Below are 13,443 nucleotides of genomic sequence, written 5' to 3' on the forward strand. Positions count from 1 at the left end.
GGAATGTAGGCCAAAATTAGAAGAGAATATTTACTACTTCATGCAAAATTTCCTAAATTAATCTGGTATTTGAGAGAGCAACTTACAACAGTTCTGAAGTTATTTTGAATCATATTAAACTTAACTAACAATATATCAAAGTTTTGATTAATCTCTGTGGCAATTTCTATTTAAAATCACTTTTTCAAGTATTACCAGGTACAGTTGATGGCATTTCTTGGATGCCAGATGTTTCAGATCTTGAAGTAATGTGCTGATTTTCATCAAAAACTGAAAGAAAATCTGGAGTTAAAATTAGAACTGGCTTCAGATCCACAGTATTTGGCCAGTAGCTGTTGCACAGTTTAAGACAGTATTGATGTGAGATCAAGCAAGGTGACAGCAGCTGCAAAGATCAGCTGAGAAATGAGGTGTTACATGAGCACTGAAGCTGGTGTGAAATGAAGGAAGGTCAATTCCAGTAGCTCATGTGAAGCAATCTTCTTCTCACTGGCCTCTTTTTTAAAGTACTCATTCTTTGAAAGAAAACTGCAGCTACCAGAAGAAACCTAGAGGCAACATAAGCTAGAAGAGGTCTTTTTGTGGATTCTTATTCAGTCAGTGGGGGGATTTATTTTCCAGCTTAGATTGCACAGAAATGGCTGAATTGAGCAGGGGTGGGGGTGGAGCGTGGGGAGAAAGCTTAGCATCAAGCAGTCTTCAAAGCAACGTGTCTGAATGAACCTTGGCACTTTCCACAGCTGCTGGAAGGGATGGCAAGGGATGGAAAAGCTAATGGAATTATATGCTATTTACCCATCACGCTCCCTCTGGTTTCCACGAAGGGATGAGAAGTGATTTTCAGGCCGGATCCCCGGGTAGCTAAGATCAAATATGAAAATAGTCTTGAAACAATAAGTGAAATCAGCCTTTAGATAAGGTGATCTTCAGCCCTTACCAGGTCCAAGGGATATAAATTTATTTTAGATTTTTTGTATACACACTTCTAATTGATATTTGTGGTAGCCTACTCCATTTTTGTCTCATGGGGTAATTTTTTTTTTTGGACACACAACATCTAATTTTAGGCATTAACTACAAGGCCAGCTGTCTGCATCTGATTTTAAAATTCTATCCAATAGCAACAGCTGACAGCAAAACCCTTCTCCCTACACTTTAGTTTGGATGTGCCAGTTAAGTCTTTTAGATAAGGAGTTGCAAATGCCCAATATTATTTTGATACAGCATGCACACAATTTTCGCACAGGTGGTATCAAAACTTTTTCCAACAAATTCATATTTTGGCCAAGAATCAGATTTTCCCTGCAACTGCCATAAAGCTACTTTGACAGAAACAGGATTATTGAGACAGACCATCCGTTGCCAGAAAACGGCTTAAAAATAGTTTTTTGTTTTTCTGACAATACATTAATGAAAACACAAATGCAAAAAAAAAAAAAAAAATTGGATTCTATCAGCCCCTAAGACCATCATTTCCATTAGAGAAATTATGCAGCCTAGACCATGAAAGAAACATTTCTGTGAGGGGTATTATATGAAAAAATGAAGAGTAGGTGCTCTTAATGTTAAGAACATTCACGATTTAAGAAAGTGTAAGGCCAAGTAATAAGTAACCTAAGTAGCCCAGTTCTTTAAATCAAGAGAGAAGGCTGTGGTAATTTGGGGAGAACAATGCTGCAGACAAAAGCAAAGTCATGCCTGGTAAACTGCTAAAACGTTTCTGTCTAATGAAGATAGAAATGACCTTGTATAGAGTTCTCAGCTTCAAAAGAAAACAAAAATCTTGCCTTCATGCAGAGGCAAGAAAACTGTGAGCACCGCCCACTGAGCATTAGCTCAGCTGTATCATGTTTGTGTTCAGTGGGAATTCTGCAACAGATAAAAGCTTTTCTAAATTTATCTGTGATGAGAAGCTAAAAGAACACTGATCAAACCTTAACAAAATAAGACTAGAGAAAACATGAATAGTGTATGTATGTTGTAATAAGCTAATTTTCAGAAGACAAACTATGTTAATGCTCATTAACCCAATTCCATCTGATTGGTCCCCAGAAAGAAAGTGATGTTTGATATACTGATTTAATAAAATATCACTTGCTTAAATCATGCTAGCATGAACAGAACCTCACAGCAACCTTCTACTATTTTTTTATGACTATATTCTGGGAAAAATATCATGGTCAAATACAAATGCATAAATTGTGCTTAAAAACCTGTATTCTTCATGAATACATGGAGGGAAATAATAAATTATTAGCAGAAGTAACTGTAAAAATAACTTTTAGCACCAAAATGCTGTACTGCAGCAGCCTTTTAGAGACTACTTTAAACAGCCAGGAAACCAAAGTCCAACCAATGAATGTCTTCAAAAGGTGTCTACTAGCATTCCCCCTGCAAAAGAAAACTGTTATGCTGCTAACCCAAAATCCATCAAACCCAAGAGTTTCCTCTTGAGTGCTAAATTCTGCTCCACTGACCACATCAGAACCCTTCAGTAATACAATACTAGCCTGAAAGAGCCAGGTGGTATCAGGATCACTTACTTGAGGCTAGAACTGCTAATTATACACTGGTAATTATTACAAATAACATGAAGCTATAATGAACAAATGAAAGATCACTGGAGGGAACATTAAAAATACAGGACATATTACAGACATCTGAATTGTACCACCTAAATATCAAGAAAAATCAAGGATAGAAAATAAAATAAATGTCATTTACCAGTCTCTCGCTCTGACATTTTTGCAGATGTAGAAGTTTGGGGAGTAGAAGTGACATGAAGAAAGTCAAGTGGGGCTGGAAAAAAATGGTGGCTTATTATTTAAAAAATACATAAACCATGACACCATGGCATCACCTGCAACCATGGACTCAACGGTTTAAATTGCAAACAATAAAGAACTGAAAAAAAAATACATTCTGCAAAATTAGCAGAATTTTAAAAAGAAAGAGGTTAATGTGCAAAGATGTGTAAAACCACACAAATATAATGCAAAAAATTAAACAGAATGATACAAGGAATATGGAAAAAATTCCCATGTGGTTAGAAGGAATGCAAGATTGAAAAAGTACAAGACCACTGGCCAAGAGAAGTCAAAGAGAAAGCAAATTTATGAGATGAAGATACTGGAAAAAATCCAATTTAAAAATTTGGCAAAAATAAAAGAACATAAAAAGTGATTCAGACAACATCACCAGGCAGGGAATCAGAAACGAATATCCTTAGCCCAGCCAAATATGTATGATTTGTTATAATTACAAGTATCTGATTTCTCCACATTAAAACCAAGAAAGGTCAGAAAATTACTGTAAGTAATGCAAGGTAGGGAATGTAAATTCCCTGGAAAAGATTCTGAAGTGAGTGAAATATCTCAGTTGATATGAAAGCAAGATTGCTCCAGACGAAAGTGCCAAGTCACTTAATACTGTTCATTACATTTTTGACTTGCACTCAGCTTCAGATGTTAGTCTCACCAGCCTGCTCACATAATACTTTGTTGCTCCATGGGCCACAAAATACGACAGGGACACAGAACTGGTCTTGCACACCTGCCAGTGTGAAAGAAGCTGTCGCCACAAGCATCTCCACCACTGTTGCCAAGTGCCATAGCCAATGCCTGAATTAACTATGGTTTGCATGTATGATCACATTTATACCTACACTTAAGGTTTACCCCAATATAGGCCAGATAAGTAACGGGTTGGCTAAAAGCACAACAATATCTCTTGGGACAACTGCCGCCTTGCATAGTTGTCAAATCTGCAAGAAATATCATTACTGCCAGAGGCTGCTGGTGTCTCAAACTGCGAAGAAACATCCTGTTATTAACCAAAAGCTGAAATGAGGTATTGATTTTGAAAAACTTAACACAGCCTCAAAAGCAGCAGCAGAGCAGGGCATTCCCACTTCCAGATGATGGCAATGGAAAGGCATGGGCAGAAGAAAACCAGCAACCTTGAAAGTCAGTGGTGAGGCAACCAAGAGCTGCAGCCTTGCCCAAGGAATGTCTGAAGGACAGCTGAATTGCTGTGCTGTGTTCTTGTGCCAGCCCAGCTGGGATTTGTCTCTTAGGAACGCTGTCATATTTGAATGCGTCAGAGAAAGCAAGGCCCGCTACCCACACACAAAGAAGCAGGGAAATGGAGCTGAAGGCCAGGTGCAACAACGTGGTGTCTCTGCAGGATGTCACATGCTTCCTGCAGAAAATGCTCATCAGCCATGGAAAAAGCGTGGGATCAAACAACAGAATTGCAGAACCAGTGTGGCAGGTGCTTTGTTCTCTCCATGGAAGATGACAAGGATGCCAGGTGGTTTGGGGTGGGAGGTGTGATGGGAAGTGAAAGGGATGGGAGACAGTGGGAAAAGAAGGCTGTTGCTAGTTACCCATCACAGTTTGTTGAGTTGCCAGGGAGGAAGGAGTGGTGGACTTCGGCCTTGGTCTTCGAGTAGCTAAGATCAAACACAAAAACCGTCTTCAGGTCCTCAGACAGGCTGCTGTCACACAGGTCACATCAAGACAGAGTTATAAAGAAGGGAACCCCATCCTGCTTGGGCCAGGCTACCATGTCACAGCATCACTCCCCATGGTGGCACAGTGCTGCCTTTCAACTGGCATTGGCAGCCAAGCCACGAGAGGAAACCTAGAAACGGTTCCCCAGAAATGGCTGCAGAAAATTTACAGGTAGAATAATTTTTAGCAAGAAGCCATAAGGGTCCAGCCACATCACTGACCCACTTTTTGGGACACCAGCACATCTGAACAGGCTCATCACTGCAGAGGAGAGCATTGCCAAAGTAAGCAGTGAAGCAGGGAATCGCTGGCTATTTACCCATCCTTGTGGTTTCCCGTGAAGCAGACGAGGTCGATTCCAGGACTGGTCTCTCGGTTGCTACAGTCAGACACAGAAATGGTCTTGAGATCTCCACTCAGCCTTGCCACAGCAGCACAAGCAGCACCAGCTCACAGTGCCCTAAATGTCTGTATTTAGGGCCACACGTGCCCTTTCCTGGCAGTACCTTGTGACTCAAACCCGCAGGCAAGTGTCGTGCTGTGGTTGCAACTAACACAATACTCCCTGAGCCTCAGTAGCTAAATGGCTCTACATCAGCAGAAAAATGCCTAAAGATCCAATTCACCAAGCCACTCCTTACACATCCTTGACAGATGCTAGCAGTTTTTGCAGAGGTAATACGATGGGGTGGTGCACCTCACCCCCCCGACCCACCCTTTCCATGTAAGTGAAAAAACAATCAGAGTCGTGGTATTTCACCAGTATACCACCACAGTGGTATTTTTTGAGCAATCTCAAACACACTAATTTGGGACAATTGGCAACTAAGAATCACACCTTTTCATTTAGAATTCAAGATCTGATTTCACTTTATCCTACAATCAATGAAATCCTTCATTCTGTGGCTCAGAAATAACTGTCCCTGGCAGCAATAAAACACAGTGTAGAGGATTTCTCTCTCTGTAGAAAAATGCTTGCAAGCAAGTGAAAAAAGGAAAATTTTCCACAGAACTCTAGCACATCTTACAACTTAAACTCGTACAACTCAACATCTGTTTGTACACTGAAGAACAAGTACCTTTACTGAAGTGATCTCCTCATACCCTGTTATCCTAGTTTTGCACTGGGAGAATGCACAACCTAATACACAAACCAGTGTCAAATCTAGTCTATGTGTACTCATTAGCACTGTGCATCTCTGCCCATTGCTTTGGGCTTGGCTTCAGGTTTAAGGCAGGCAAGACTCGTGACAGTTTACAAACATGCACGTGGATGAAGTTATGGCAATAAGGAAATGGTGCTGAGTGATTCCTCTGGGATATTTTGATATTCCCAATCTTTGGAAGTGGAAACCCTTCTGTTCAGGTCCCTTCGACTTAATCCTTTTCTAACAACATTCAATGACTCACTAACCAAAGTGTTTTTATCTGCTTAAGAACAGCAGATAAATCTTTTTTCTGCCTGTGGAGGTGCTTTTCCAATGTGCAAAAGGAACAAATTTGACATGTTAACGCTTACTTAACCATTCCTAACAATGGGCCTCCATATATATGTATCTATATATCCATCTATCCAATCCTCCACAAGAAAACCTGGACAAGCTAATTGTTTACCAACATAAAAAAAAATTAATCTTGTCATTGCAATATTTCATTCCAAATCTCTGAAATGTTGCAGTAGATGCAGCTACTTTCTGTCTCTCCAGCTTTTCACAGAGCAAGTCAGAATAAACCCTCCATTTAGCAAAGCATTGCTGTGTCTTTTGAGAAACTGCCTAGATGTGAGTAGAACTAAAAAGACAGATATCATTACCAGCTGAGATTGGTGGCATTTCTGGCATGCCAGATGTTGTGAATCTTGAAGAAGGAGGCTTCCTTTCACCTAAATCTGGAAAGATAATCTTGTGTTAAAAGGCTTAACTGCCTCAGAGCTACCTGGATAGCTCAGGAGTTAGCAAACAGATGTTGCATTGTTAAAATGGAAGCACAGGGAAAATTGCAAGTCAGCTGGGCATTACTCTGTCTCATGGACTGTTAGGCTGGTGTGGAAATCGATGTGGAAACCAGGTGACCTAACTATTCATACTAATGAGCATTCTTATTATTACTTAATAATCTTAGCACATAATGCACGGCAGATAGTAAGAGAACACCTTTGGATCCAGAGAGTAGTCAGTGGGCCAGACTTTTCACGGAAACTTTACACAGAAATATGTGTAAGTTTTTTATTCCCTCTCACAATAAAGTTCTCTCAGCACAGGGAAAAAACCCCCAAAACTGAGAAAGGCAGGTCTACAGCTGGGAAGCTTAATAATGAAAAAACCAAACACAACCAACTAAAGGGAACTCTCCTCTTTGCCCCTGATCCTCCATCTACAAAGATGAATGATGAGTGCAGACGAGCATCTAATTAGCAACAGCAATAAGTGGTATGAACTACTGTGATGGTGACAACTAAAGCAATGCAAAACTTCCAAAAATAGCAGCAAGGATAAAAAAAAGAAAAAAAAAAGAACACAAAATCTTTGAAACTATAATAAAGTTAACTTATCAATTTTGCCCCATGCAATTTCTAACAACTGAAGCTCTGTAGTAATAATAGGCATGGATACTTCCAAATCAGTAGTATCTCTAGCTGCAGTAAAAAAACACCCCAAAACCAAAACTCCTGAGAAATAATTTCATGTAAGTAAATTAAGAAGGAACATTTGGTGGAGAGAAATTTGAAATTTTATTTTCTACTGCTCTGCAAAGCATTTATTATTTTTACTTATTTATTTAAAAATGAACCTCCTTTGTCTATTTCAAATACCATCACTAATTACTTACCTGAAGAGGTTATTCTAGCTTTCCCATGTGTGCAAATATTCACAAAGAGTTTTACATGCACATTATGCATAAATAGCACCTTGAAGAAATAGCTCTACAACTTAAACCATATCTATCCATGAACTCAAAAATTCTTCATAAATTTTTGGGAAAAATATGTTTTCAGGAGATTAAAGTGTTTTGGCACCACTTCATTAAGTCACTTAGCTCTATACAGCATCTCAATTTCAGCCAACATTTTTCAGTCAGGTTTGGTCCCAGGTATCCTATGTAAAAGAGGGAACTTATCTGATTTAAAATCATTGCCTGGGAGTGGGATGCTTTGTAGAATAATGCAGTAAACCTGAACTATACTGGGATGCCAAGAACCAGTAGGTTATTCAGCAGAGAATTTAACACAGTCCTGCTGCATTGGTCAGAGAAGATTTGGGCAATGAACTGCTTTCCTTTCCCCTCCATCTCCTCCTACCTTCACCATTGTCCTCACCTCTCAACTTCATCATGCTCAACCAATGCTTAAAAAACTTGAGCATCCTCTCCTACCTAAGGCTACAGGAAAAACAATCTATTCCCAAAGCTACAACTCAAAGTAGACTTAGTTGGAAAGGCCTGGCCTTAGCTGTGTTGACTTTCTTATTTAAAGACAATACCTAGGAAAAAATCACAGCAAATTGTATATGAACATGGAAAAACTGGCAGGAAGAAGGAAACAAAAAAAATCTTATCACTAAAAAGTATGATATTTTACTTGACTGGAGCAGCCTTAAGCCTTGCAAAATTTGAATCTTTTCCCGACACACCTCTTTGATCAATACTGCATTATTCTGTAAGCTAGTTGTGGACTTGCTTTAAACTTGTGCTCTGCCTGATCCCAGGAATGAGGATGCTGATACAGGAGTTGAAAAAATAAGATGCAGGGCAACACCCAAGGCAAGAAGTATGCAACAGCTGTCTGAAATCTCAGCATCAACATGGAAGCAGCAACAAACTTTTCAGCACCAACTAATCAAAAGGGTATGCTTGCGAAAGGATATTACTAGAATTTACCAGTGCCTGGTATATCTGAAGATGTAAAAGTTTGGGCAGTAGAAATAACAGGAAAAGAGTCATGTGAAGCTGGAAAATAAAAGCAAAAATAATGCTGTGTGGTTTTGAAGTGACAAGAAACATTCTGCAACAGCATCGTATTCCTTCATAAGCTGACAAAACTTTTGGGTAATATTTAACACGTTATGTTCCACAGAAAGTAACATAATAACTTATTAAGTGTGACTTCAAAATGATTCCCAAAACCATGCATTAATATCTAATGCAATTAATGACCAAATTGTTATCAGACTCACACAAAAAGAAGGTGAAATATAGAGTTAAAAACAGGAAATACAAGGCTATTCAAAATAGGAAAAAAAATACGGATAAAAAGTAGCAAACTGTGATCCATGGAATTTTTTTCTAGGATCAGGAAAGAGGATATCCTGGTGCTGAAACTAGAGAAGGAAAAAGGATGACAAAACAGGAACTGGACCAAATGAAACATAAAAACTGTCTTTTGTCAGACATGTGAAGAGCTGACTACTGCTGTAATCAATCTCCCCCTCAGTAATGGATTTCCGTCAATGTTAATTTATTCCAAAATCATATGCATCAGATATTACACTATTGGCATGCTAATGAAATGAAATCTTTCCAACTGGCTTTCATGTTATTCTTTTTTCCCTTCTTTTGGAAAACTGTCAGTTGCCCCAGGCAAATAACATCTATAAAATAAGAGAAACACATAACAGAAATTTTGTAAGGACCAACTAGAAAGCATCTGAATCTTCAGTGGTATGTTTTTATGGTGCCAGTTTAGAAATCTGGGCAGAATTATGTCTATGTTTATACAGAAAGGCTAAAAGAAGAGCAACAGTTTCAAAATATGTTGGAAATTCTTCAGTTTCCATTCATCTCTTACAACTCAGAATCCTTCAGCAAATCAGGATATTCTACTTATGAAACTCAGGTGTGGACAGTCCTATTTAAATTTGGTATTTACAGTAAGTCCAATTTAATTTTAAAACTAAGAATTACATGCTGTTGCCGAACATGGAAAACACCCTGAACTACTCGTTTAGTATTTCATATGTCACAAAGAGATCTGATACTTGATGCAGGGCTTTCATACCTACAGTTATTCTTCATTTATCTCAAACTGAACAAACTATTTAGTGAGAGGCACTATGGCTCCTCCACTGTTGGGAGGATTAACCTCATGAGAAACCATTACCGGATTGGGTTGGTTGCACTTCTATGGTACCAGATGGTTTGGATCCTGAAGAAACAGTCTGTTTTTCCTCAAAAGCTGAAAAAAGAACCTAAGTTTAAAATGCTGAGAGAGCTGTGACTTGATGGATTAGCATCAAATAGTTGAGTGAAGGCTGTGCAGTTCCAGATGATGCTAACGCAAAGCTGAGCAAGATGGCAGATGGCCTAAAGGGAGATGTGAGACAACAGCTGTGACAAGGGGAGGTGATGGCTGGAAACAGAGGTTTCTGGCCTTGAAATGCAAGTTCCACATGCTTGATAGATCTCTTACCAAGATATTCTCTCTTATTAAATTTTCTGGGTAAGAGCTGCAGCTAAACCAAAAGAAGTAAGGTAACAACAAGACATGACAACACTGTGTTTAGGCAGTTTTTAAACTGAGAATAAATACATTTTCCAGGTCGTTACATAGACACAAGAATGGTGAATAAGCAGCTCTCTGTGAGTGTTGGTAGCCAAGATCAACATTTACAGATCTACAGGATGCTAAGATAATGGAAAAAAAAATCATTGAACTAATCTGCTAATTACCCATTTCCATCTCTCTCGTTTCTGCAGAAGATATGGATTTCAAGGCTGGCCTCTGAGTAGCTAAGAGCAAACATGAAATAAAATTTTATCATTCCAAGACAGACTCTCTCCTTGCAAGTGATACAAAATCTAATTTCAACTGTAACTAGCAAGTTTTTATTTGGTTTGAATGTCTCTTCATTCCATAATTTTTACCCCATTCATATTTGGGCATGTCTTATCTAATCAAGCTGAATCATTATTACTTAAGAGATTTTATTCACAGTGAGGCAGCTACAACCGAAACACAATTAATTTGATATTCATACCACTTGCAGGTGTCCATAAACTGGTCACTATTACATTATGTATAACTGTTTTTAAAGGAGTTGCAATGGGAAAATGTAAGAAAAGAGTAGTACAATGAAATCAGTGAAATAATTGTGAAAGTTAGTAAACAACACCTACTATCTGTTATCTGTAATGAGGATCATTACCGAGACCTTCTGGTTTGTTCACTTTGAAGTATGGATAACCTGAGGTGTGCTTTAATGAAAATGGAGTCAAGATGGAATTGGGCATTCTTACCTAAAAGCCATCATGAACAAGCTTCCACCACGTGCAGGTTTTGCACTACTGTCCTGCTACAGATCCTACCCAACACTGTGTACTGGTCAGTAACCACTTTACTTTCTGTTAAAAGCCTCATTCAAATACTTAGGTGTAGTGTTCATTTCTAGTATAGGCAATATGAATACATGCCAAAAAGTGAACAGCCTTTTTTTCGTACATTAGATCTGCTTTCCTGTTTACTTTCAATCCATCTTTTCACATTAACAGTTTGGATCTCAGGTGACTATCCTGATATAGTTGGACTCAGCAGCTGGACCAGATGATCATTGCAATGCAAATCATTCCCTTGCAAATGGAACCATTCTATTCTATATTTATAGAGAACATACGATTCACAGCTTTTGGCACAAGCCTCCATTGATCCATTTACATCCAGTAAGAACTACAAGGGATCTCCCAAAGGCATCAGAACATTGAAGGCATGTTAAGAAAGCTATCTTTTCAGAAACATTTGAATTCAAAATATACTGACCACACACAAAGTTTACAAAACAAAGGAGAGATCTCCCTCTAGCACAATCAAGATAGAAAAATAAAGAAGAACATTCTTCAGGGGAACTAGGGCAGAATACAAGTCAGGCACAGCTGAACTTCATAAATTAAATTTTGCTTGCTTTGCTGATTTTATGACAGCAGGTGATCAAGGCATGCAGAGGCACAGTGCAGAGAAATCTCCTCTGTATAACCACCCCCTGACTCCCACAGAATATCTTTGACTTCAGCAGTGACTTCATGGGGAGCACAGATGCTCCAGCTGACCCAATGACTTGACCTAGCCTCACATAATGAAATCCCACTTTTGCCAAGTGAAACTATTCAGAGAGAATGGAAGACATGAGAACAAAACCAGAATAAATACTAGAATGAAATACTTATTTTTTCCTCAAGTGTTGCTATTATTCCACCTTTACCACTGAGACAAACACAGGATTTTTTTTTCAGAAAGAAAAAATACTTCACATCCCTAATAATTTCCAGTTTTTCAGCTACATTTATAGCAAATAGGTTCTTAAATCATCATGTCTCTCTCTTTCCAATGCTGCCTCTAACTGGATTTAACCAAATGTCTTTCACTAAAGAGAAAACAAATGTCTCTCCCCATCCCCTCAAACATATCTGGAAAAGAGCTGTCAAAAAAATCTATCAAATTAAGAAGAAATTGTGAGGATTATTTTCATGTACTTGAGAATCTTCTTCAAATATGCATTTCATTAACTAAGAGGTGTTCCTGGAAGTTATTTTAGAATTTGGCAGACTACATTAAGCAAAAGCATGTTGTCTAAATAAGCCAGCACTACTCTATGATAACTTCCTGACTAATGCTTAATGAAATACAAATGAACCTGATTCAAGGGCCCTCCAGGTAACTAGTGTAATAGCTGTTAATACAGAAAGGAGCAGCAAGCAATAGTTTTGGTAGAATGAGCTATTTATGACTAACACAGACCCAGAGAAAATACAGGCCTGTTATGAAATCAGAGGTCTTGGGAAAGGGAGACACCGGGTACGATGTAGAGGAGTGGAGGCACGAGATGGTAAGAGATGGGGACAAGGCTTGGCACTGGACACCACCTGCCACAAACAGCTCAACAATGTCAGTTGCAAAAACTGCACACTTGGAGCTGGACAAAATTGAGTTTAGGGTAACAACAAGGACACAGAAATAATACCTAACATACACAAATAGCCCCCTATGGGGTAAATTCACATCTGAGATGTCTCCCAGCAGAAGAGAGTAAGAAAGAAGGGAGGAGGAAGAAAGCATCCACACAAACATCATATTCTTCCCACTCCAGATGCTCATAACTTGTTGAAACATCCCCACTCATCACCAACACAAGCATCAAAGCACTGAGCTTAGGGCCCAGTTGTGTAATGAAAGGGTGTACAAAGCACCACAAAAAGGGTAGAATATAAGGAGTTTGTGTGTTAGTGTTTCAGTTATATTATTTCTCTTATTGGGACAAGTTTTGTGAAGACAATTTTTCACTAAAGTTTACTCATATTTACAAAGAAAGTAATTACCAAGTTCTGTCAATGGACTTTTTGGAGCATCAGGGATTCTGGATCCAGAAGGAAGTAACTGTATTTCATTAGAAGCTATGATAAAAAAATAACCAAAACTTTACTTGATTAAGAATACTACAGGGCACAACATATATTTATATTTGGCTTATGGACCACTCACTGCTGAAAACAATGATATTTAATCAAAAAGAAAAAGTAGCTCCAACTTAGAAAAAAACCCCACACATAAATTGTCACTTAAAAAGGTATGCATTCTTTTTTCCCTAACTGTTAAACAAAGATCTCTAAATCATGGGAATCTGACAGTGAACATCTATCAGTAACTATGAGCAGCTAGTTTAAAATTAATCAATGATCCATCTTGATTAATTTTCATATTTCAATCTTTGAAACACAGCAAAACCAAGGAAAGTTGAGTATGGTTAAAAAAAACTGATTAAAAGTTAAAATGAAATAGATTGACTAGCTTCAGTAAATTCTGGAAATCTGCTGTCAAATGTAAATGAAAAAAGAAAAAAGTGAGAGTAAGATATTAATGCGAATCAATAGGATTGTGTAAAATACATTTATTGAGAAGCATTGGTAGTCCTCTTCATGGGAAGATCTGCATTTTAGTCCTGCAAAC

General features: G+C 38.3%; 1 protein-coding gene across 11 annotated transcripts in view; it reads right to left on the minus strand.

Annotated features, from left to right (window-relative positions):
- The window catches only part of ABI3BP (ABI family member 3 binding protein), a 146,737-nt gene that overhangs the window by 75,226 nt on the left and 58,068 nt on the right, over positions 1-13,443 (minus strand). For 5 of the 11 annotated variants that reach the window (XM_069021557.1, XM_069021521.1, XM_069021526.1 and 2 more), the window contains exons 12-21: positions 12,816-12,890; positions 10,179-10,238; positions 9,610-9,684; positions 8,391-8,459; positions 6,328-6,402; positions 4,834-4,893; positions 4,388-4,453; positions 2,725-2,799; positions 796-861; positions 196-270 (exon numbers count right to left, since the gene is read on the minus strand). In XM_069021557.1, coding sequence (XP_068877658.1) covers positions 196-270; positions 796-861; positions 2,725-2,799; positions 4,388-4,453; positions 4,834-4,893; positions 6,328-6,402; positions 8,391-8,459; positions 9,610-9,684; positions 10,179-10,238; positions 12,816-12,890 — 696 coding nt within the window. The remainder of the gene's footprint in view (positions 1-195; positions 271-795; positions 862-2,724; positions 2,800-4,387; positions 4,454-4,833; positions 4,894-6,327; positions 6,403-8,390; positions 8,460-9,609; positions 9,685-10,178; positions 10,239-12,815; positions 12,891-13,443) is intronic. The other 6 variants (XM_069021537.1, XM_069021575.1, XM_069021564.1 and 3 more) reach the window with 6 other exon arrangements.

Source organism: Aphelocoma coerulescens, chromosome 1 (genome assembly GCF_041296385.1).
Source record: "Aphelocoma coerulescens isolate FSJ_1873_10779 chromosome 1, UR_Acoe_1.0, whole genome shotgun sequence".
NCBI lineage: Eukaryota > Metazoa > Chordata > Aves > Passeriformes > Corvidae > Aphelocoma > Aphelocoma coerulescens.